Source organism: Rhinolophus ferrumequinum, chromosome 10 (genome assembly GCF_004115265.2).
Source record: "Rhinolophus ferrumequinum isolate MPI-CBG mRhiFer1 chromosome 10, mRhiFer1_v1.p, whole genome shotgun sequence".
NCBI lineage: Eukaryota > Metazoa > Chordata > Mammalia > Chiroptera > Rhinolophidae > Rhinolophus > Rhinolophus ferrumequinum.
Genome location: NC_046293.1, coordinates 23,747,649 through 23,773,084, shown reverse-complemented (window position 1 = coordinate 23,773,084; position 25,436 = coordinate 23,747,649). Strand labels below are relative to the sequence as shown.

General features: G+C 39.7%; 2 protein-coding genes and 1 non-coding gene across 5 annotated transcripts in view; 1 reads left to right on the top strand and 2 right to left on the bottom strand.

Moving 5' to 3' along the window:
• The window catches only part of NCAPD2 (non-SMC condensin I complex subunit D2), a 28,495-nt gene extending 11,443 nt beyond the window's left edge, over window positions 1-17,052 (bottom strand). For 2 of the 3 annotated variants that reach the window (XM_033116987.1, XM_033116989.1), the window contains exons 1-13: window positions 16,791-16,830; window positions 15,893-16,042; window positions 7,585-7,660; window positions 7,248-7,306; window positions 6,597-6,772; window positions 6,150-6,292; window positions 3,942-4,069; window positions 3,747-3,870; window positions 3,434-3,581; window positions 2,190-2,387; window positions 1,714-1,848; window positions 1,530-1,617; window positions 1,241-1,418 (exon numbers count right to left, since the gene is read on the bottom strand). In XM_033116987.1, the coding sequence (XP_032972878.1) occupies window positions 1,241-1,418; window positions 1,530-1,617; window positions 1,714-1,848; window positions 2,190-2,387; window positions 3,434-3,581; window positions 3,747-3,870; window positions 3,942-4,069; window positions 6,150-6,292; window positions 6,597-6,772; window positions 7,248-7,306; window positions 7,585-7,660; window positions 15,893-16,019 (1,580 nt within the window). In that variant the 5' untranslated portion in view covers window positions 16,020-16,042; window positions 16,791-16,830. Of the gene's footprint in view, window positions 1-1,240; window positions 1,419-1,529; window positions 1,618-1,713; window positions 1,849-2,189; window positions 2,388-3,433; window positions 3,582-3,746; window positions 3,871-3,941; window positions 4,070-6,149; window positions 6,293-6,596; window positions 6,773-7,247; window positions 7,307-7,584; window positions 7,661-15,892; window positions 16,043-16,790; window positions 16,831-16,913 lie in introns of those variants that run through there. The other variant, XM_033116988.1, reaches the window with a different exon arrangement.
• On the bottom strand, window positions 6,849-7,177 carry LOC117029511 (small nucleolar RNA U85). The gene has a single exon (XR_004424248.1). It is a non-coding gene; the product is annotated as a small nucleolar RNA U85 (small nucleolar RNA).
• A 636-nt stretch (window positions 17,053-17,688) lies between the features above and the next one.
• On the top strand, window positions 17,689-19,026 carry MRPL51 (mitochondrial ribosomal protein L51). Its single transcript, XM_033116990.1, has 3 exons — window positions 17,689-17,961; window positions 18,036-18,146; window positions 18,538-19,026. The coding sequence occupies exons 1-3, from the start codon at window positions 17,883-17,885 to the stop codon at window positions 18,732-18,734; spliced, it is 387 nt and encodes a 128-aa protein (XP_032972881.1). The 5' UTR covers window positions 17,689-17,882; the 3' UTR covers window positions 18,735-19,026.
• The last annotated feature ends 6,410 nt before the right edge of the window (window positions 19,027-25,436 follow it).

Below are 25,436 nucleotides of genomic sequence, written 5' to 3'. Positions count from 1 at the left end.
GGTTTGGAAGGGACTTTTCATGGTATGTCCTTTTTGTAATTTAAAGTTTTGTACCATGTGAATGTATTGTCTGGTTTTTTAAAAGTAAATTTCTGCTTAAAGAAACTGTTATTGGGGTGGCCGGATGGCTCAGTTGCTTAGAGCACGAGCCGGTTCAATTCCCGCATGGGATGGTGGGCTGCGCCCCCTGCAGTTTATTTGAAATTTGAAAACAGTGATTGGACCTGGAGCTGATGGGCCCTGGAGAAACACTGTCCCCCCATCTTCCCCAATCAAATTAAAAAACAAACAAATAAAAAAACCTGTTATTAAACTGTTACGACAGTTATTAAAAAACTTTGTTCTAATACAGGTTTAAATTTGTCGTCGGAAGCCAACACCTCAGTTATTATTAGCACCATACCCCATTACCGACTGCTGAGGATTTCGGAAGGAGAAAGTGACATTTTTAAATGAGATGAAATCTTTTTTACTGATAGGAGACACGAGCGTGCTTGGAGGCAGAAGCAGCAGTTATAAAACTACAGTATCTCTTTATGCTTTAGCAAAGGAAAGAGAGATGTGAGGGATAGCCACATTCTGTTCATAGTCAGCATTTTCTGAACAGCCTAATTAGGTAAAAAGTAAATAAATAACTGTGGCTGAGGTTTAAGAAAACCTGATGACAGCTCTAAGGGCTTTTTTTGCTAAGCTGCTCCAAAGTTCTAGAGTCACAAAAACACTGGAAGAAATTTTTTCTCTACGATCAGGATTCATATTAGGTTGATTTAAAGATTAAAGTAGGATTAAGCAAGTTTGATATTATTTATTAGCTCACAGAATTTAGAATTAGAGAGTCATTAGAAATCATATGATCTAATCAACTTATTTTACAAGTAATAAAACTGAGACTCAGAAAGTTTAAACAATTTACTTAAGATCATATAAATAGAATTATATTTACAGGCTTTCTTCTTCAAAGAAAGGAGGACTTTTGCCATATTCAATATAAAACTATTTACATTAGGTTGGTTTAGTAGTTTCTTTAAACATTTGTAAACGTAGAAAAGTACGTTTAATTGTGGACTATGCCTTTGGCATAAATCTGGTGTACAGACCATTACTATAGTGAAAACACCAACTACCATCATCTGGTGGCAGCATACTCTAAGTGCAGTTCATTTTAAAGCAATTTTGGTTCTCAAAGGTTAAACTCTAAACCTAAACAGGCCATTAAAGAATACCTCATTTTTTCACATACTTGTAACTAGCTTTGGCAAGCAACTGACGGATGCGTCCTTTTACTGCTTCAGTTGTCTCTGTAGTAGCAATTTTCTCAGGAATCTCTTCTTCCTGGGGAAGTTTCAGCAGTTGTTGCAGGGTAGACTTTAACTCTGGCAGCATGGCTTCCCACTCTTCCTCTGGGTCTAGCACTGTGGCTGAATGAGAAAGTCTCACTTAGACTCTTCCTTTAGTTTCTGCTGCAGGAAGATGACTGGGGGGGGGGGGTGGGTAGTGGGCAGTGGGACTCCTACACAGTAACTACTCACAAGCAGCTGCAGTTTGCCTCTTGGCCCTCATCTCTTGTAGTTTCTGGGTTTCCTTCTGTAGTGGTCCAGCAAGGTCGGTATCACTAAGCTATCAAGGTAAGATGACTATCAGGGTCACTAAGTCACATAATTTCATCCATTCCCATTTAATTCCTTCTCTTTTGGGTACCTCAAGCCTACTCACCTTGCAGGAAAAGGGATTATTGGCGAGAAAACTGGCCAGCAGCTGGATGGCATTTTTACATACTAGCACCGACTTGTCTGCCAGACGTCCCACTGCTAAGGCCACCACTGCCTGGAAACGTGTCAGGGGGAGAGCCTATTGGGATAGAAAAGAAAGGATCCACTCACATCCCACATCATTCTTCTGCTCAAGAGGATCTTGAAGTAAACTCTAAATGAGCTACCCATTCATTCTAAAGAAACTTATCTATTGGATATAAAATAGTAAAGGAGTTACTAGTTAAAGCACAGTATCGTCCTTAAAGCAGACATCCTTGCCCTTGATGGAGGAAGACCTTTTTTAGGAGTAGTAGCAACCTGAATTCCAGGCTCTTCTTTGGGACAGATATTTTCTTTGACACTAGATTCCTCTTTTCTTTGGCCTATACATAGAGAGGTACTGTATGTCTTTATCATGTAAAAGGCTGTTTTGTTCACCTTCTGCTGGACAATTCGGGTGAAGAGTTGCAAAACACGGCTCCGCACAAAGGAGCTGACATCATGGCCATGGGCTTGCAGGGTGTCTAAGAACTGGTCTCTGGTGTCTCGGGCTGCTTCCTCCAGCTGATCTCCATTCAGAACCTGCAGTACCATCTCTGCCATGGCTGCGAGCACAGCATTGCGCATCACATAATTCTGAGAGAGAAATGAAGTTAATATAAGTCTCTGCTCTCCCATAGTAACTCTCCTTTCCCTAAATTCTTGTGCTTTTCCAGGTACAAATAAGGGGCAAGGCCTTTAGAAAAGATTAAGCTTGCGTGTCTAAACTTGCTTGTCTTAGCTATAATTCTTTCTGGTCAACTGCCTAGGTATTTACCCCTGAGGTCACTGGAAAAAGCTGAATTCCACATGGGGCTTGTTTGCTCAGAGAATATAGGGACAAAAATAAACAGAGCCCCAAACCATTTTTCCTCATAAGGCTCACCCAGGTAATCATGATGGTAACTGAATATGAAATCATATCTACCTACCAATATACATTTGAAAAGCATTAATTACTATGTTTCACCTGAGGTCTCAATGCCTTTGACTTTTACTTATAAACACCCTCTTTCCCTCCCACAGCCCTATTTTACCAACAGAAAATGAGACACAGAGAAGCAAATATGAGTCCATTAGGGTGCCAAGCAAGTCCATTATAGAATTTGGTGGAGAACAGGGTTTGGGGTTTTTTTTGCAGACTAGAGCCAGAAAATGAGGTCTTGCACAAGAAGTTAAAGTAAATTAGATGAATGAGTGGACTGTCTTTGTCCTTGACATTCACCTAGGAGTGCCTCGCATCAGTTTGGAAAATGGCCAGGTTAATATTCCAAGATAAGAGAGAACTGAGGGAGATGATATGGGAAAACACATTGTATGGAGAAAGCAAGGCAAGTCAGGTGGTAGAAGAAGCTTCATCCTGAGAAATGGATGGGACTCAGAATCACAGCGGAGTCACTGTCACTAGACTTAAGCTGTGGAACTGTCATCTCCCCTACCAGACCTAGATAAAACCAACATGACATTGAAATAGGTGCTTTATTCAATAAACTTCTTTGGCTTCTCTACGGGAAGGAATTGCCACAGTGATAAAACTAGACAATTTGACTTCATGTGAAAGCTATCTTCTTGTCAAGAAATAGCCTTTCAACAAAGGACTATATACCCCCAGAAAAACCTGAGATTCCTAAGGTATTACCTACCTCTCCATCCAGATGATCTAGTAAAATGCACATGCTGGACATCAGGATGGCCGGGACACGTTCTGCTAGTTCTGTCAGGAAGGTTGCAAAGCCCTTTGCCCCTGATGTGTCCCGACTCAGCTCCTGGGAACACTTCTGTCCAATCTCTCTATGCAGGGAAGAAAACACAGCCATAGCAAGATAATTCAGTTCCCAGTAAGACTGGTATCTAACAGATGAAGGAATCTAGTGTTTGCAGAGAATATACTGTATTCCCAATCTTTCTTTATCCTCTTCCTGAGAAATGAGAATTAGAAACTCAGAGAAGACTTACCTTACAATCTCTCCCACTATGCTCTTCATGCCATATTCCGTTGCCCATAGACTCACAGCTGCCACCAGTACAGGTGCTAGATGTTCAAAGTGCTGCAGCATCTGGATGATCTTCACAGTGGCACCTGTGGAAGTACTACACATGAGAAATTATGGGCAAAATACAAAGGAGGGGCAAAGTGGAGGGCTGACTTACTGAGCATATGGTTGTAACGTGTCAAGGCGACACCAAGCAGGCATGCTATGGCATCCCGGGTGGGGCGGTTCTTCTGGTGATTAATGGTGGGATTCTCCAGGAGGCGGTAACAGCAACCAGTAACCAAACTGAGAAAGGAGGTAAGATGATGCTATCAACTGGCTAGACTCAATTACTTGGGGCTCTGCCTCAGCCTGCTGCCCCTAAAGTCAGGGTCTTCCCGTTTTCTTCTTTCTATCTACCACCTTCTACACTTTGCTTTGCTGATCCCAGATAGGTATTTGGTCTTTCAAGATCACCAACTTTCAACCAGTTATGATGCCCCTACAGAACCTGAATATGTAAGATAGGACAAAGTCATTAATGACTTCTCATTGTCAAATAATGGTCAATTCAGTTCTTATCTTACATAACCTTTCAGCTCCATGTGATACAGGTGATCACTCCTTTCACCTTGAAACATCTTCATCTGGCTTCCAGAATACCAGACTGCCTCTCCATTTCTTGGGCTGGTTCCTCCTCATCATCTCACCCTCTTAATCCTGGAGTACCCAGGGTATAATCCTTGGATTTCTGCTCTCTTCTAGCTACTTACTGATTTAGTCATCTCATTCAGTCTCATGGCTATGAATACCATTTATATAAATATTTTATGTTCCAAAATGTGTACTTCTAGGCCAGACCTCTCTCCTGTACTCCAGATCTATACATTCTGCATCCGAATCTGACATTATTTGGATGTTTAATAAGCACCTCAAACTTTGTATGTCTAATTGTCCCCAAACATGCCCCCACACACTTCTCCATATTTCAGTTACAGGCAACTCTACTTTTCCAAATGCTCAGGCCAAAACCCTGGGTGAGTCATCTTTGACTGTACTCTCCCTTGAACCTCACACATGTGTCAGCTCATCCTATGAGCTCTACCTTAAGAAAGAAGTATGGACTCCAACCACTTCTGCCCATCTCCACTGCCACTCTTTGGTCTAAGTTACCTTCATCTCTTGCCCAAGTTACAGCAATAGCCTTGTAACTGGTCTCTTGCTTCCCTGCTTTCCCTCCATGCTCTGTTTCAACACAACATCCAGGATGACTCTGTTAAAGTACAAGTCAGACCACCTATTGCCCTGCTTGGAACGCTTGAGCGGCCCCATCTCACTCCGAGAAAACGTCAGTCACTGTGATGGCTACAAGGGTCTGCGCAGTCTGGCTCCCGACTGCTCCCCTGCCCTCAGCCTATCTCTCTCACCCTCTCTCAGCTGTGGTGTCTCTGGCCTCATTGCTAGTTCTTGTCCATGCCAGACGCACTCCTTCCTCAGGGTCTTTGCATTTGGAGACTTTGAGAGAGATGTTCCTTTTCCTTGCCTTTGCCCTTCCTCCAGATAGTCCAGAGGTAATCATGGCTCTGATGACCTCCTCTGGGTCTTTGCTCAAATGTCATGGCTCAAAGAGGTCTTGCTAGAGCGGCTGACTTAAAATCATAACTCTCCTTCATAGTTACACAGAACAAACTGATGGTTGCCAGATGGGAGGAGGGTTGGGGGGTGGTGGGTGAAAAAAGTAAAGGGATTAAGAAGTACAAATTGGCAGTTACAAAATAGTCACGGGGATGTAAAGTACAACATACGAAATATCATCAATAATATTATAATAACTATTTATGGTGTCAGGTGGGTACTAGACTTACCAGGAGCATCACATCACAAGTTATATAAATGTCTAACCACTATGCTGTACACCTGGAACTAATATGTTGAATGTCAGCTATAATTGAAAAATTTAAAAATAAAATCACAACCCTCTTCCATCAAACTTCCCATCCCCCTAATTTTCTCCACAATAATAAACCATAAAACATACTGTATATTTTATTTATTTTAAAAACTGGCTTTTGCTCTATAATATACTCTACGAGGGCAGAAACTTTTGTTTCCATTCCCTATAATGACGCCAGCCATGCACCTAGGAGTGTCTCAGTAAATGCGGTTTCATGAATGAATAAATGGGCATTAAAGTTGAAAAATTCACAACAGTTTCTAACATTCATTATCTACTTCCTAATAACTCATTGTTCTGAGTATACTTCTATGTATTAGAGCTAGAACTTCATTTCATTAGAGATGAAATGAAGTATTTAAAGGCAGATGTAGCACCAGAGCCCTCATTCCTCACAGCTCAGCATTATCTGTAGTCATTTTAACTGCCTACCTGACAAATTCCTCTTCAATTATTGAGTGGTTCCACAGGTGACGAATGTCCAACTGGAGCAGCTGTGTTAAAAGCTGAAGAATTGGTTGCCTCTCCTCTTCCCAGTCAAAGCCATGGGCTGCCCTGGCCCGGGCTTTCTTACCCTAAAAATAGATCATGTATACATTTAGGAAAAAAATAAGAAAAAACGGACAGTCAAGATCTGCTAGTTTGAATGCCTAAGCTATCCAGTATTGATACAAGGTAGAAGGTAATACAGAAGTATTACAAGTTCCAAAATCTAAAAGAGCTGCTTATCAGGGAAGGATATGTTGTGATACTATTGAGCACTTCCTAATAACTAAGAAAAGAAAGGAGTCTCAGAATCATACGTTGGAGTCCTTTCTTTCCCATAATTCCTCTAATTCTCCAAGCCCCGTATTAAGTGAGCCAGGTACTCCTAGTTACCTTTCCACCAAGGTCGAGGTCCATGAGACTTGTCTGGCTGGTCTCGAAGGATTCCAAGAGGCGTATCAGAGCATAGCAGTTCATTTTGAGGGCGTTTAGGTGGGCGCTTCTATCTGATACATTCAAAGTTGCATTATCCAGGATAGCTGGAAGTTCCTGGGAATGGCGGGACACCACTGTGAGGGGCAGAATCTGGAGTCAGTTTCATTCACTTTCCTCATGCACCCCAGCCTCAAAACACCCAGCACTTGCAGCCATCAGATTACCAAAGATCTGTGTTTCATCTCTCAGTGGCCACAATACAAGCTAAGTCCTTTGGGACCCCTGACCCTGATACCATGAATATGTCCTGTCCCTACTCTCTCACTCCAGTTACCATAATTTCTTCCTGGCAACTGGAAGAATCACCTCTATTAAAAAGAGGCAGTTCAAAAGCAGGAAGAATTTCTTGTTGGTCTGCCCTTACAGTGAACACACATAACTCTGTATTGACCACCAAGATTACAGACCTTAATAGGTCAAAGGCCCCTGAACTTAGCCAAACCAACTGAATCACCACAGCCTTGATATCATCACTTGGCTGATAAAACGTGTAAACAAACAAACAAACAAACAACACCTTCCATCCCATACCCCCTAACCCATAAACACCTTTTATCAGGAATTCCAGAGTGTCTTCCTTGAGGCCAGGATCTATACTTCGAAAGTGACTGAGGGAAAGAAAGTGCGGGGGGTGAGACAGGAACCTGCAGAACCAGCCCATTCTAACAGATCAGATCTAACTTGAAGAATCTAGTGGCTAAAAATACATGTGAAATTGCTCAACTGAACAAATATGGGGGCCAGTTGGGGTAAATGCTCATCAGTGGCAACATCAGCACCCAGAACCATTTAGTAGTGAACTATAATTTGGAATTTCAGGACAAACATGCAAAGCGAGGGCAAATGGCCCCGAGTTCTTTAAAGTACCAGTGGGTATTTTACTTACTGTAGAATGCTGTAGACAGTATCAAAGTGCTCCAGCATAGCCAGGGGTCCCTGAGCTCGGAAGGCAGCCTGAAATGCTACAAAGATGAAAGAAACTGAGCAATACAGAAGGGAGAGGCCTTTTTGGGAAACTATTCATGGCAGAAAATTGAGTTAATTGCTCGTATTGGCAGAATCACAAAAGGAATAGTTCATTTCAGTGTAACCTATCATAATAATATCTTACATTTTGTCCTGTTTTACAATAAAAGACTTACTTGAGTTTCACCACATCTCTGAGCTAGACAAAGCAGACAGTATTATGCCTATTTTTATGGGAAAAGAAATGAAATGTCAGAGTAGTTATGTGACTTGTCCAACTTACAGTAAGTGGATACAAGCTCAGAATTTAAAAAAAAAAATTTTTTTTAATTACAAAAGTGGCAAAACCCGTAGTAGGTTCCTGTACTTTTCTCCAGGTAATGTTAACATCTTATATAACACAGTACAAAGATCTAAACCAAATTAACATTAGTTAATTCAATGTTATTATCTCATCTACTGACTTTATTTGAATGCTGCCCATTGTTCTATTTATGTCCTTTTCTGGTCCAGGATCCAAGCTAGGATACCACGATGCATTCAGTTGTCATGTCTCCTTAGTCTCCTCTACTCTTTGTCTTTCATGATCTTGACACTTTTGAAGTGTGCTAGCCAGTTATTCTGTAGAATGTTTCAGTTTAGGTTTGTCTGATAGTTTCTCATGACTAGACTGAGGCTATGCATTTTTGGCAAATTACCATGGAAGGGACGTTGGGCCCTTCAGATGCATCATACCAAGAAGTACGTGATGTCAATGTCTTATTACTGGTGGTGTTAACTTTGATCACTTGGCAGTGTTTGCCAGATGTCCCCACTGTAAAGTTACTATTTTGCCCCTTGCAATTAATAAGTATCTTACAGGCAGATACTTTGACACTACGCAAACATCCTGTTTCTCATCACATTTGCCCACTAATCTAAGCGTCTATTGATTGTTGCCTGCCACAATTACTACTGTGGTATTTACTAAATGGTGACTTTTCTGTCTCCATCGTTCCTCCCACACTTACTAATGGAAATGCCACTATGAGGATAAGCCGTCCTTTTCTCATTTACTTATTCAATTATTTATTTATATCAGAGTGGATTCATGGACATTCTGTGATTCTATGTCTCAGTCCATTCCTATTACTATTTATTTAGTTGCTCAAATTGTCCCAAACTTGACCACTGGGAGCTCCTTCACCTTGGCCTGTGTCCTGACATGCACCCTTCACTTTGTGCTCTCTTACTTTGTTGTACCACAAGATGTTCCCGCTCACCTTGTACTTTCTGCAGTCCTGTCCTGGCATCAACATTCTCAACCAACTCCTGGTTCCTTCTATGGGAGAATGGTATGTAGAAACCAAGCTCTAGGCTCTGGTTAGGCTCACTGCTATTGGAGTATCATTGCTTTTAGGACCTCTCAGTAGAGAAAAATAGGACACACACACACACACACACACACACACACACACACCCTACCTATTTTTTAATCTCTGTGTATATTAAACACACAAATTCATTTATGTTTTTGCTTAATCCTAGTATACACATAAAGCAGTTTCAGAATTGCTAACTCACACCTCTATAAAAATAAATTTACTAACTAGCTTATAATTGTGTAAGGTTCTTTTATATGCAGTATATAGGGAAAATAGGCTTTTCAAAGTACTTAGGTTAGTTCTTTTCTTCCTTACTCCTTTGGTGTGATTATGTCAATCATTTGTAATACACTTCATTTGTTACTATTTATATTACATTTTGAAAACCCAGCATCTTTTGATTCTCAAACTCAGTGCTCTTTTCATTGTGATTGTATTGCTTCTAGATAAAAACTTCAGCATAATCGGCAGTAGAGTCTCAATTACGTCTTACAACATGCAAGACTGGCAGGGCAGTATGGGAGTTAGATCATTTTTGAACCAAGTTGTATATACCTAGCTTTTTCTGTGAGGGAAAGAATTCCATCAAACTCTTCTTTTCTTCAATACCAGGTTGGTTTGCCTAGATAATAAAGCTTGAACCTTGTACTCCATTACCACTGCTGGTGTTAACCTGACTCATTACAGCATTATGTTGTCCAACTACGGCCTGGTCCTCTGTGATTTTTAACAAGCTATTTTATTCCTCCAATTCATACTAACTCCCTAGTGCTATACTCATAGCACGTTCTCTTTTATACTTTTTCTTACCTTTTGCCTCTCTTCCTTTAGAAGATGACTGCTTGCTACTTTACCAAAAAGAATGGGACCCAAAGCATGGCTCCCTCATATTATTCTGTCACCCTATGAACAAATCACTCTGCCAACATCTTCCCATTCTTTGCTTGAGTCTCAAGTAAAAGATGTTCTCTTCTAAAGCTATCTTGTCCCACTGACCTAAAGATTTATCTCCTCTTCCACCTTTGGTTTTATCCTCTCCCAGAGGGGTGGGTAAGACTGCTCTTACCCTGCCAACGTACTCAGGCCTCCCTTCTTTAAAACAAAGAGAAATGCTCAATGCCTTTCATTTGACCTTGCTATCATATCCCTTTTAAATTTTGTCTAATCTCTCTCTCAATTTCCTGAAATCTAGTTTCTGAGATTTCCCAATCCAACAATTATTCTCTCAAAGATTACCAATTAACAACACATTACTCCCCTGCTAAATCTGGATTAAATCCAATTGACAGCTTACTCCATTCATGTAACCACACAATTAAAAATGGCTTGAAAAAACACACAACTATGCCAACTATTGTCACTTTGAACTTATGATTTAGTATTTCCTGGTAAGCCCATTACAAATTCCCAGGCCTCTTTTCTTCCAGGCAATTATTTCACACCTTTCCTCTGCTCATCACATCAGGACTTTCTTCCCCAACTCACCCTCAGTTAAAGGCTTCACTACCTGTCTCACTGAGACAATAGAATTGGACAGAAGAGAACTTCCACTGCCCCAAGCTCTACCTGTGTCTGTCCTCATAGACTCTGCCTTCTCTTTTGCTACTGTAAATTGTCCATGATCGAATAAAACCACTTCCTCCCTCTGTGCACATCACGTACTTTCTTACCTACTAAAGGATATTGCTCCAACAATTGTTTCCTCTCCCTCCTGCATCATTCCCATTCATCATATACACATGGAATACTGCCCATCTTACAAAAAATATCCCCCCTCAACTCTATCTCCCCCTCTAGCTACCACCCCATTTCTCTGCTACTCTTTAAAGCAAAACAACTAGAAAGTTATCCAAACTCACCATCTCTAATCTCTCTCCTCCCATTTTCTCATAAGCCTATTCCTGTCAGGCTTTTGCCCCCACCAATCCTATGAAACAGCTTTTAACAAGGTTACCAGCAATTGCCACATTGCCAAATCCAGTAATTAATTTGCAGTTGATCTTGCCTTTCCTTTTTGAATTGTTCTCTTAATTTAGCTTCCATTTAGCTCCTTCATTCACTTTCTGCCTCAATGACTGGTCCTCAGTTTCTTCTACTAGTTCTTTCTCATCTCTCCAGCCTCCAAAAGTTGAACTAGCTCAGGTCTTATGACTTCAAATTGCTTTTCTTTTCCATCTACATTCACTCTAATCTCATGGCTTTAAATGCCCTCTATATGATGAGTGTTAAATCCCAAATATCTTTAGGTGGGACCTCTCCCCTGAATTCCACAATCATACAACCAACAGTCTAAAACCTGCTTCTCTCATATTCTACCCCGTTTAGGCAAATGACAATTTCATTCTTCTAGTTGCTCAAGTGAAAAAGCCTGAATCCCAGATTCTTCTTTCTCTAGCCCTATAAATCCAATCCAATCCATCAATAATCCTGTTGGTTCTATTTTCAAAACACATTCAGAATCTAACCTTTTATGATCCCTAAGCAAGCTAGCTGGTATTATTGTATTAGCCTCTTGGTCTCCCTGCTTCTTCCTTTGCCCCTTAGTCTGTTCAACAGAGTAGTGATTCTTTTAAAAGGTTAAACCATGTCACTCCTGTGCTCAAATGAACCCAATGGCTTTCAGACTCACACTGAAGCGAAAGTTTTTACCATGACCTACAAGACTCTAGATCAGTGCTTCTCCAACTTAAATGTGCATCTGAATTACGAGATCTTCTTAAAAAACAATTTTTTTTTTTTAATTTGAGCCCAACCCCACCTTTTACCAGCTGTGACTTAATCTTTCTGTTTCTTTCTATAAGAGAGTGACAAGACCTATCTTGAAGGGATATTGTGAGAATTAAATAAGGTAATATTTACAGTGCCTTATCAATCAATGTTAATTCTGCCATTTCTCTCCTTTCCCCTGGTAATTGGAATGGATAAAATAATATTGGTAAAAGTTTCTTTAACTCATTTAAAAAATAGTTTAATAAGTAAGTTTAAAGAAAATAGACATTAAAATACTTCTATTTGGGGGACTCTTAAGGTTTGGAAGTATATTTATTACAAAATGATTTTTATATATGATACATATAAAATACATACTATATGTAATACTGTTTTGGGGCCAACTGAGATGGTTTTTGGAAAATGGAAGACAATGAAGAAATTTAAAATAAACAGATTTTTATACTTTTCTTGAGCTTTCATACTTAAATGCATATTAATAAAACTGAGTATAATTATTGTTTCATATTAACAGAAAAGCATTATTATTAATATATAAAATGATAAAAGTAATTATGTATTTCCTATGAAAAAATTAATGGACCTCTGTTTATGGTGCTTGATGACTGAGACTGTTCTATAGCAAATCTAATGACTTATTGTTTCTCAGTAAATATTAAACGTTTAAACCCGCTCTCCCCAACTAAAATGGAGACGTCCTAGCTCTAAGGAAGTTGAGGACCTGTTTGGTAAAGTACTTGCGCATTTATAATCTTGATGTTGGAAGAAAGTCTTTGTAGGCGGTCTTAGGCAGTTGGGCTGCTAAGCAATATATCAGACTGGGTAGTTTGTAAACAATAGAAATTTCTCACAGTTCTGGAGTCTGCAAAGTCCAAGATCAAGGTTCTGTGTCTGGGGAAAGCCTAATTCCTGGTTCATTGACAGCCATCTACTTGCTGTGTCCTCACAGGGCAGGAGGCAAAAACAAATTTTCTAATTTCATAGTTCTGGGATGAGACGTCATCCTGCGTGTCTAATATGTCCAGAAATCTTGATACTAATGCTGCTGGTCTTGAAGACCACACTTTGAGGAACAAGAATCTAAAATAATCTGCACCACTTCCCACCGGATCTTTTTTCCCCTAGCTTACTCCACTCTAACCATACTGGCATTTTCCCACCTTAGGGACTTGGCACTGGCTTTTCTGTCTCTTTGTCATGTCCTTCCTTGAGAATCTGCATAGGTCACTCCCTCACTTTTATTTATTTTTTAAGATATTTTTAAAAATTAGTTTCAGGTGTACAAAACAATGTAATAGACATTTATCATTTAAAACCCTCACACAGTGATAACCCCTCCCCCCATCTACTACCCCTCTGACATCGCACACAGCCATTACATTTCCACTGTCTCTATTCCTAATGCTGTTCTCCACTTCCTATAACTATACATATATATATAAAATTGTAGTTGACATTCATTATTGTTCAGCTTCAGCTTCAGGTGTACAGTGCAGTGATCAGGCATCTACATCATATCTGAGGTGGTCTCCCTAATGAGACAAGTGTCCATGGGATCTTTACATTATTGATTACACACAATCTTTACATTATTGATTACACTCCCTAAATTGACTTTCCTATCCCTGTGGCAATTTTGTGGTTACCAATTGTGCTTTCTAATCACCTCACCTTCCCCCTTATCCCCACCCAACCGCATTTAGCAACCTCAGTTTTTCCTGTCTCTGAGTTTGTTTCTGATTAGTTCATTCATTCTTTTCTTTAGATTCCACATAAGTGAGATCATATGGTATTTGTTTTTCTCTGTCTGACTTATTTCACTTAGCATAATGTTCTCTAGGTTCATCCATATTGTTGCAAATGGTAAGATTTCATTCTTCTTTATGGCTGTGTAATACTCCATTGTATAAATGTACCAGTTTCTTAATCCAGTCGTCTACCGATGGGCATTTCGGTTGTTTCCATGCCTTGGCTATTGTGTATAGTGCAGCAATAAACATAGGGGTGCATAAATTTTTTCGAATTAAAGAGTTTTGGATTTTTCCAGGTAGATACCTGGGAGTGGAACTGCTGGGTCATAAGGTAGTTCCATTTTCAGATTTTTGAGATACCTCCATAATGTTTTCCATAGTGGCTGCACCAATCTGCAATCCCACCAACCGTGCACAAGGGTTGGCTTTTCTCCACATCCTTGCCAGCACTTGTTGTTTGTTGATTTATTGATAGCCATTTTGACTGGGGTGAGGTGGTATCTCATTGTGGTTTTTATTTGCATTTCTCTAATGATTAGTGAGGTTGAGCATTTTTTCATATGTCTGTTTGCCATCTGTAGGTCCTCTTTAGAAAAATGTCTCTTCATGTCCTCTGCCCATTTTTTAATTGGGTTATTTGTTTTGGAGTTGAGTGAGGTTTTTTTTTTAAATAAATTTTGGATATTAACCCCTTATTGGATATATCATTGGCAAATATCTTCTCCCATTCAGTAGGATCCCTTTTTGTTTTTTTGATGGTTTCCTTTGTTGTGAAAAAACTTTTTAGTTTGATGTAATCCCACATACTCCCTCACTTTTAAATGACACCTATCAGCAAGCCTTCTCTGATCATCCAACATAAAATGCCAGTCCCTACCCTGGCACACTGTATCTTTTTTATCTTGCTTTATTTTTCTTGTTGGCATTTATAACCATCTGACACACTTCATATTTATTACTTGTTGACAGCCTTGAGAGAACTTTGTCATCTTGTCTGTTTTGTTTACTGTTGTATCACCAGTGCCTGGCACATAGCATATCATCAGTACATGTTGAAAATTAAATGATTTGATCTTGTATATTTATAGAACTGGTATTTAGGGTTCTAAACACCAAAAGCAATGTAATTATATAAAAAAAGGATTCTTAAAGAGAGTAATCATCCATTTTAAAAAATAATATATTATAATAACTGAATAATAGTTTGCTAGTGTGTAGCCATGTGCAATTGGTGATACCCAATATGGAGAGAATAGTTTATCTGTGGACACTGTTGGTTGGCCACCCATCAGTCGACTTCCACATTCCACTTATTCCTTGTTTACCAAATGGTGATATGTTCAGGTTTAGGAAGCCTCCTAAGAAATCACTGATCAATTGAGCCAATCTGGGTAATTCCATTTCTCTTATTAGGAATTAGTTAGGGAAATAGCACATGATCCAATTCTGGCTAATCTGTTGGGATGCTTCAGGTAAAATTTTTAAAGGAAAAGAAGAAAAAGCACAAAATAGGAAAATCCCCTTTTCTACCTCTGGACATCAGAACAAAGAACTGCCACCTGGCAACCATCATGGGAAGGCCAAGAGGAGATAAAGATGGAGTGATATTCAAACTGCTGTATTAACTAACTCTTCTTGTTGTAGGATATAGTAAATGAAGTAGGTTATTATTCCTACCTTTACATATGAGGAAACTGAGGCACAGAGAGAATAAGTAACTTGTCCAAGGTCAGAGTGGTACAGCCAGGATTCAAATGCATGCAGCTTGGCTCTAGAGTCTCAAGCTCTACTTTGTGTACCTCTCTAAAGCAATCTAACTGATAGAAGACAACCTCTAGTAAGTATAGTGACATTATGGAGTCTTGTTTGATAATGCCTAAATTATTCTTGATCATCTATAGGTTTCCATGGATGGAAACATATATTGCACATATATTGTACAGTGTTGCAGCTGTACGTACTCTTATATATTGTTTTTTTCTGATTATTGCATACTCTTAGAAACAAGAGTTCCAGAATCTAAAAGTGTTACTTGAAATAGGTCAGGTAAAGTCCCAGAAATTTGGAGAAAGCTGTGTTCTCCAATAGCTCTTAAATCCACCAGGACTTTATTTTGGCATATGGCAGGAGATAAAGCTCTAAAATAATTTTTCCCCATATACACCAAGATTAATTATTGAATACTCAAGATAAGGTGGTCAATGAGTGCACTCTTCCTGTAATGCATCCCATGCAATACTAGGGAGAAAACAATAGGGAATAGGAAAAACATGTTCCTTGCCCTCAAGGCGATAGTGATGTAGTGGAACAGACAAACAATAGAATTTACATGTGGGATGGTTATTTTGAAATGCTAGGCACAGTGGCAGGTATGCACTCTTACCTCTAAGTTGTGATGGAAGATTTTTGATGGACAGTACCTCTTGCACAACATACTGATTCACCCCTCCACTTTTCAACAATTCCTCTGGGGCTAAGGGCAGATGGAACTCATAAAGTTGGGGAGACATCCTTCTCCAACTGGTTCACAGGGCTGGAAACCAAACAGCAAATAGGTCAGGATCTGCATCTAAGGACTGTCTTTTCTTATGGTTCTATTAGCCCCAACTCCCTCCAATACATAATGCTTTTTAGTCTTACATCGTGCTGATGACATCTTAGGGGATGTGAAATCAACCCTAGACGAATCTAATTTTAGTCATGATTCTATCAGTTGGTTATGTCACTTAACCCTCCGGGCCACACCTGTACAACGGGACTGCTAATCTCTGATCACAGTTGCTCATTTTCAAAGGAGTCAAGGGACATGAAAGTTTAAATAAAGTGGCATATCAATGCGTTATGTTTGCATTATTTCCGTTTTTATGGGCAAAGCTTTTTAAAATAGAACGTTTCGCCTGAGGCCCGAACAGTGGCCTGGCATGGGCTAGTGGGTTTCCTGGCTCCAGAATGGGAGAGCATTAACATTACCTGTTTATGTGCCAGGTTCTGTTAGGCTATTTGAATAGAGCATATCTGATCTAATTTTCCAAATCCCAATCTCCTGGAGTGATAATACAGCCCAATTTACAGATGAGGAAATTGAGGTTACAAAAGCTTACGCGATCTGCCCAAATTCTGCTGCGGATATGTCAGACTGTTTCTACCACATCGTACCCCAAAGATATACCCACTAGATTTCCCTGCCTCTCGTACGCTGCCTAGTATTACCCTGTACCCGATTTTCCCAGTTTTTTATTCCCTGCTATCCATTAACACCACACTGTACCGGAGAACCTCACCTGCCGTTCCTCAGACTTCGGTTGTGGGGCTGAAATGAAGGGAAAAACAGGGCGGGCACAAACAGGGCGTGCACAATACGCACCAATCAGAGAGGCAGCGCTCAAGAGGGCCGAGAAACCTACCAATCGCGAGCAGGAGGAGGCAAAAACCTGCCTCTGAGCCAGGCGCGGCGCCGCGCGGGCAAAGCCAAAATCGTGGACTTCAAATCTCAACGGTCGCAAGGTGACCAATCGCGACGCTCTCTGAAGAGACCGGCCAATCACAGCGCAGGAGCCGAAAAGCCCGGCCGCATCGCCTAGGGAGGGGCGGGACCTAGATTTAGGCTCCGACTCCCCGGGCTCCTGGTCTTGCGGGTGATCACTCCCCTTCAGGGTCTTCCTTTGTCCCGCTCGGTGGGGAGGAGACCCCGGCAGTTCCTGCCCAAGATGCCACTTTTCTAGCTGGGCAGTGGTAGTGTCCCTAGGGTGGTGACCTACTCAGTCAGCCCCAGGGCAGGATTTAGGTTTAGGCTTTAATCCAGGTTTCGCCATTTCCTCTGGTATGTGACATCTAGCAGGTCACTTCACTCTCTGAGTCTCGGATTCCCTCCCTTGTAAAATAGGGGTAATAGAAACAGCGACAGCTCAAAATTGCTGTGAAGCACAGAGAAAGGAAGCTCTGGGTTCCACGGTCTGGATATTCAGCTCCTTCATAGTAGAGGGACAGCCAAGGAAACGAAAGAATGAATTTTCTTGAAGCTCAGTTTTGGGACGCCCTAGGCGATGATGAAGCGAGCCCCTCAGCTCTTCCGGCGCTTCAAGATTCCGGCCCGCAGACCGGAAGCGCCTCGGCGGGGCGGGGTGCGTGAACGCCGGAGGGTGTGTGTCAAGGCCTCTGCCCCGGAACCCGGAAGGCGGGGCTTGTGGTTGGGGAAGGTGTAGCATAGGCGGGCCCTGCGCCCAGAGCTACTTGGGTAAGGACCAAGATGGCTGCGTCAGGTTAAGAGCCGTGTGAGGCCGCTACCTGACGTTTCCTGTCATCTCTTTGGAGGCCACGTCTGGCCCTCACTCTGTGCTATTGAGGTGTCCTGTTGTAGGGGAGAGACTAGAACAATGGCAGGGAGCCTCGCTGGGGGCGCAGGCAGGCGCCTTTGGGGCTGGGTGCCCCCGGCCTGCAGAAGCTTCTCTCTGGGTAAGTGGCGGACGTAGAAAGACGCCCCGGGGGAACTGCTTCTCAGATTCAGTCCCTTTCTTCTCCATCTCTAGGTGTTCCAGGATTGTTACACGTAAGACTCACCCTCCCGCCCCCCAAAGTAGTTGATCGTTGGAACGAGAAGAGGGCCATGTTCGGGGTGTATGATAACGTCGGGATCTTGGGTAAGACTCAACTTCATGGTCCATAGTTTAAGAATGGCAGTTACGCCTTGACAGCTCTTTTTTTCCACCTGTGTAGGAATGGTACTGTGCTCAATAGTAAGAGCACCTATGTGGCTTGTTTATGTTGTGTTGAGCACTGATCTGAGTGCTGTACATGTATTAACTCGTTTAATCATGATAACCTCTTCACTTTACAGGTGCTGAAACTGAAGCACAGGGAGGTTAAGTAATTTTTCCAAAGCTAATAAATGGCAATGGCGGAATTTGCGTCTCTTGATACTGTAATGTGGCTTGTCTATAGGTACTGTTCAGAAAGGTGCAACTGTGTCCTGAAGGCTTAGCTGGTCGAGGCTGGGTTGTCTGGGCTAATATGTGCTCTCATGTTACACAGGGAATTTTGAAAAGCACCCCAAAGAACTAATCAAGGGCCCCAGATGGCTTCGAGGCTGGAAGGGGAATGAATTGCAGCGTTGTATCCGAAAGAAGAAAATGGTTGGAAATCGGATGTTCATTGATGACCTGCACAACCTTAACAAACGCATCAGCTATCTCTACAAACACTTTAACCGACATGGAAAGTACCGGTAGAAGAGAAAGCTAGGAATTGTGGAAGAGGCATATCTATCACCCAGGAGAAAGGAAACAGTACTTTTCCTTATGAGTAAAGGGATTTGTGTGCTCTCCATAATAAAATGGGGCTTCTTTGGAATCTGTTATCCATATACTTTATTTTCCTTTAGATGCTACTTTTACTCATTCATGTAGACTATGAAGTCTGACTCATCCCTAAGTCTTACTGTCTTAGGTTTGGACTTCATCGATTGTCCTTTGCAGTCTAGCCATACTTATGGCCTTTAAAAAAGTAAAATTATTGTTGGCACTTCTTGTCCTTTGGGTTTCATGTATTGAAAGTGGTAATTTTTAAGTGCTCCATAATGCTAAATGTTAAATGTATTTTAAAAAACCCTCCCACGTTGGAATGAAACATAACAGAAAAATGGAATTCTGTACTATTCTCATCAAAAATACTGGGTACCTTTTCTGCGCTGAGAACTGTAGGGGGAAAAAAAGTGTCGTATATTCTTCCCCGACCAACATGCTTTTCTAGTTAGGGATATAAAGTCATAGTCTCACATGTACACTTTAATATGAGGCATTAATGGTTTGCATCAGTAGTTCCTAAGCATGACTGATCATCAGAATCATGGTGGTTTAACAATTTCAAAAGCCTGGTTCCTGTCCCCAAAGATCTGTGATCTGTAGAGCTGAGCTGAGTCTTATGCGTCTATATGTGTGTGTTTCAATAATTATAAAATATCCATACATACAATGCAAATTTAAAAATTACAAAAGGGTAATCAGATGAAAAGTTTTCTCACAGCCTTTTTTTGTGTGTGTTCTTTCACCAAGGCAAACACTCTTACAAGATTCTTTTTTACTCCTTTGGGACATACACTATGCATGTACAGGTTTATATTAAAGACTATATGTCTATCTCCTTAAAAAAATTGGATTCCATATACACTGTTCTGTACCTTGCATTTTCACTTAATATAACTTGGATATTATTTTATATCCTCACATGTGCCATAATGATTTAACCAATTCTATTTTGATAGACATTTAGATTGTTTCTAGGCTTTTGCTTTTTCAAAGTATGACGTCTCTAATTTTAGGTAATTACAATTTTAAAAGCCCTCAGGTAATTTTAACTAGCCATGTTAGGACACCATTGATGTGGACAATAAGTGACCTAGGTAAAAATTGTATTTGGCCTAATTCGGAGAGGCTTCATAGATGATGCTAGATTTCAGTAAGGAGAGAAAAAAGGGGTAGAACATTTTAAGGGGGGAAGAGAAGAGTGATCAGTGGTGCATAGTGAAAGAACACAGTATGTGCTAGAAGTTGGCGAGGTAGGTCTAGCTATAATGAAAACATGGTATGCCACTGTCTGTTTTTCTTTTAATAGTTTACTTGCCTGTGAATCACATTAAATAAGCTTGGCATTACTCAACTGAGAGGAGAAAAATGTTGCTACAGTTTCTAGAATCATGTACTGACTAGGATTAGATTTAGTATGCCTCCAGTGCCTGGAATAATGAGGCTTTCAAATATTTGCAGAATGAAATAAGGAAAAGTATTTGATGTGTTGCTTATAAAGAAATCTTTTATGTGGGTTAAAAGTGCTATTTGTGTTTCTTGGGAGGGTTATTAGGTTGATATGGGTAAGTCTCTGGTATAGACTATTGATCAATGACATGGCCTTTGGAGTGACAGGTCTGGGTTTAAACTCAAGTTTTACCACTCTATTCACGTGGCCCTACGCAAAGTAGCTAAGCCTTAGATTTTTTTTTTTAGCCTGTCAAGTAGGAATAATACAATACTTTCCTCATAAGGTAATTGGAGGAATAAATGAAATTATGCATGTAAAATATTTTGTAGAGTTTGGCAAGTGTAAATGGTAATGACACTCCTGGAATGTGTGTAGTTGTCAAGGATTAGAAAAACCTGAAGAAATGAATGGAAATGTTTTAAAAATTATTTTAACTTTTTATTTATAAAAGTAGTATTGCAAACTAAAGAAAATGAGTTACTTAACATATACAAGTTGGATTTGAAGGTAGAGGAATTAGGATGATTAGGCCTCTTATCTGATCCAGATCCTTTCAAGTAGATACTTGTTTCAATTACTTATTGTTATATAACTTCACCCTGAAAGTTAGTGACTGAAAACAAAATTTATTAATTCATATTCTCTGGGTTACCTGGTCTCAACAAGCATATTCTCCATTTAGTGTGGGCTGGGGTCAGTCATGTTGCATTCATTCAGATGGAAGATTGGCTGGAGCTAGAATGTCCAAGATGTGTTTGTTGACATGTTTGGTTCCAGTTGGGGTGGCTAAGATTTTTTTTTTAACATGGTCTCATTATTTTGTAGTTTAACCCAAACTCCTTTACGTGGAGGCTTGATCCCAAAGTTAAAAATGGAAGTTGTAACGCTTGATAGACATAGGTAAGAAATCACATGGTGTCACTTGTGCAACATTGTATTGGTCAAAGAAAGTCACAGGCCAGCCCAGATTCAAGGCTATGAGGAAATGCGCTCCATTTTTGGATCGGAAGCAGCATGCAATTGTAGGGATGTGATGAAGTATCAACAGCCATATTTCAGTCTAACCTCAGTAACATTTCATGTCTTTGTTAGGACTTTATCGATTAATAAGTACTTGTTAAAGTAAGTGGTAAGTGGGTTTTGGAGAAATGGATTAATGGGTATATGTGAATGTATATTATGATTCTGGGTCTTACGGAAATGTATATATGAGCGTGTCAGATCTCATGTGGGAGTGACTTGTCAAATGGATGGCTGGAGAGGAGGATATAAGAATGGAGAGATCGGTATGAAGTATGAGTGGCTCTGGGATACTTTACATGATTTGGTGAACTGGAGAGAAAAGCAAGTATTTGAGACTGCTAAGTGCAAGGTGTTCTGAAGAACATATGTGCACGTTTTAGTGGAATATGTGATTATTGGTGAAGAAATTGATAGTTCAACGGGCATTTATAGAATGCTTCCTGCTGTGTCCTTTGATTGCAAGGACAAAACACTTGTTTTAGGTGTGAAACACTATGTAATATTTTCATTCAGTAAACACTGAACCATTATGTGCAAACTTATTTGGAGGGACATCAATCACTAAGTCAGGATTGATTCCTAACCCTCAGTAGCTTTCATTCCACTTAAGAGAGATGTATGTAAACAATATGAATTTGAATATGATAATTGCATAGGAAAATTAGTTCTATGAGTTCTATTTTTGCCAGGGGTGGTCAGAAAAGGTATTTGTTGAAAAGATGACATTTGACCTAAGGCTTGGAAAATTTCAGCAGATGGAAATGGGAAATCCATTTCCCACTCATAATGTTAAGTATGAACAATAACATCTATGGGCAGGAGTTTTGAAGAACAGGAAATAATTCAGGTGGGTAAGGGAAGTCGGGGGACCTTGTCATGGGGACATAGACACATGAGCAAAGGTGGGAACTACTGACAGGTCCACAGGACTAAGTTAATGATCATTAACTCTTGGGTAGTCTTTCTCTAATAATAGGAAATAAGTTTGGATAGGAAAATAATGCCAAATAACCAGGAGTCCAGCCAGGATGAAGAGTTTAGATTTTTTAACCCTGTAGACCAGAGCTATTCAATCCTAGCTACATTTTAGAAAACTCAGAGCCTTAAAAACAAAACAAAAAAAACTAAGACCCATGCCAGACCAAGAAACTCAATCTGAGATGGGGTCCCAGGCATATTTTTAAAAGCTCCCCAATAGATTCTAAATTAGGGTTGGATACCACTCTTTTGGAAAATGGAAGAAGGCAAGGGAATACTTTTTAAGTTTCCTTTACTTTGATTTGGCTGAGCCTGTGAACTCATATTTTTGCTTTTTGATTTTGCTTTGTTTTGTGTGTCTCTGTGTCTGTCTTTCCCATTAGCTAAGCCTTATCCTCACTGAGGGCAGGGGCTGTCTTTCACATATTTGATTACTACAGTAGCCTAATATGTGGTATGTTAGATATCTTTGTATGTTGGCCCTTGATAAATATCTGTAGAAGTCATTCATTTAACAGCCATTTATTGAAGGCCACCAATAGGCCTTAGGGATACTAAAAAAAAATCTAAAAACAAAAAACCCTAACTCCTTTATTTAAAAAATTCCACCTAGTGTAGGAGGTAGACAAAGAAGCATAATTGTAAAATCCACTATATCATGGCATTTAAAGCTTGTTAATACCTACATGCATAGGTATAAAGAGTAGGGACGCTTATCTCATCCTGGGAGAGCAGAAGTGGGGTCAGGAAAGGCTTCCTGAAGGAGGCCCATTACTGAGTTGTCTTAAAGGAGGCTCGCAGGCTTTATAAGCAGATGGAACAGAAACAGGTCCAGAGGCTAGAAACAGCATGATGTGTATGGGAAATCTATGAATGGTATTGGTGGAGCTAATGTGCGGGGCAAAAGATAAGGCAGGAGATGGAGGCAAGAGTCAGATCATGAAGAAGACTGGAGAACTGCTAAGACTTAGCCTTTAATGAAATGGTGCAGTCATTTTGGAAAACTGGTGATTCCTCAAAAAGTTAAACATAGAATTACCTTATGACCCAGCAATTCTACTACTGGGTATATACTCAAGAGAATTGAAAACATGTCCACACAAAAACTCACACATGAATGTTCATAGCAGCATTATTCATAAACATCAAAAAGAAGAAACAACCCAAATGTTTATTACTGATAAATGGATCAACAAAATGTACATCCCATACAATGGAATATTATTAAGATATTAATAAAAAAGAATGAGGTACTGATACATACTACAATGTGGATACCTTGAAAACACTAGTAAATAAAAGAAGCCAGACATAAAAGGCTCCATGCTGTATATGATTCCATTTATATGAAATGTCCAGAATAGGCAAATCTAAAGAGACAGGAAGTGGATTCGTTGTTGCCACAGGCTGGGGTAAGGGGTGAGAAATGGGAGATGACTGCTATCAGGTACAGGGTTTCGTTTTGAGGTGATGAAATTGTTCTGGAATTAATGGAGACGGTTGCACAACTTTGTAAATATACTAAAAACCATCTAATTGTATACTAAATGAGCGAATTATATGGTATATGAATTATATCTCAATTTAAAAATGGGGTGGGAGACAATTTGTTTCTACATTAAGCTTTATTTTTTTTAAGCTTTATTTTTTTTTAAATCAAGGTAACGTGTGCATATAGTTAATCAAAAAGAAGGGAAAGTTGTATGACAAAAACAGCAGTCCCCTGCTTCACCCCAGTCTACCCTCCAAACTACCTTCCCACAATGAAAGACTTTCACTTCTTTCAACTACAGTTGACCCTTGAACAACTCGGGTTAGGGGCACTGACTCACGTGCAGTCAAAAATCCAAGTATAACTTTTGACTCCCCTAAAACTTAGAACTAATAGCCTACTGTTGACCAGAAGCCTTACCAATAACATTAACAGTCAACACACGTTTTGCAAGTTATATGTATTATATACTGTATTTTTACAATAAAGTAAGCTAGAAAAAAGAAAATGTTATTAAGAAAATCATAAGGAAGAGAAAAATACATTTACACTACTGTATGTATTTATTGAAAAAGAAAAGCAGCCACTATGGAAGGCAGTGTGGAGGTTCCTCAAAAAATTACGAATAAAATTACCATATGACCCAGCAATCCCTCTCCTAGGTATCTACCAAAAAAATCTGAAAACATTTATACATAAAGACAAGTGTGCTCCAGTGTTCATTGCAGCTTTATTTACGGTGGCCAAGATATGGAAACAACTAAAATGTCCTTTGATAGATGAATGGATAAAGAAGTTGTGGTATATATACACAATGGAATACTATTCAGTGGTAAGAAAAGATTAAATAGGACCATTTGTGACAACATGGATGGATCTTCAGATTATAATGCTAAGCGAAATAAGTCAGAAAAAGCAGAGAACCATATGATTTCACTGATACGTGGTATATAAACCAAAAACAACAAAAGAATAAGACGAACAAACTCAGACAATAGTTTAGTGGTTACCAGAGGGTAATGGGGGAGGGTAGTGGTAGATGAGGGTAAAGGGGATCAAATATATGGTGCTGGAAGGAGAACTGACTTTGGGTGGTGAACACACAATGTGATTTATAGATGTAATACAGAATTGTACACCTGTAATCTATGTAACTTTACTAACAATTGCCACCCCAATAAACTTGAATTAAAACATAAACAAGGAAAAAAAACATATAAGTGGACCTGTGAAGTTCAAACCCATGTTTTTCAAGGGTTAACTGAATTCTGGTATTTATCATCATAATTTGAAATAATACGCTCTGTTGTTCTTCATGATTTATCAGCTTTAGATACCAGCTTCCTGTTATGAAAGATGAGGGGTTATCTCTCCATGATTATCTTAGTTGACATAGAAAAGGGAACTAAAAAATTCAATTATTTATGATTAAAAAATCACAAAAAGTAGGAACAGAAGGAAATTTCTTTAATTTGGTAACTACCGTGTTTCCCCAAAAATAAGACCTAGCCGGACCATCAGCTTTAATGCGTCTTTTGGAGCAAAAATTAACATAAGACCCAGTCTTATTTTACTATATAAGACCGAGTCTTATATGATATAATAATATAAAATACACGGTCTTATTTTACTACTTATATTAATTTTTATATTAATTTTTGCTCCAAAAGATGCTTTAGAGCTG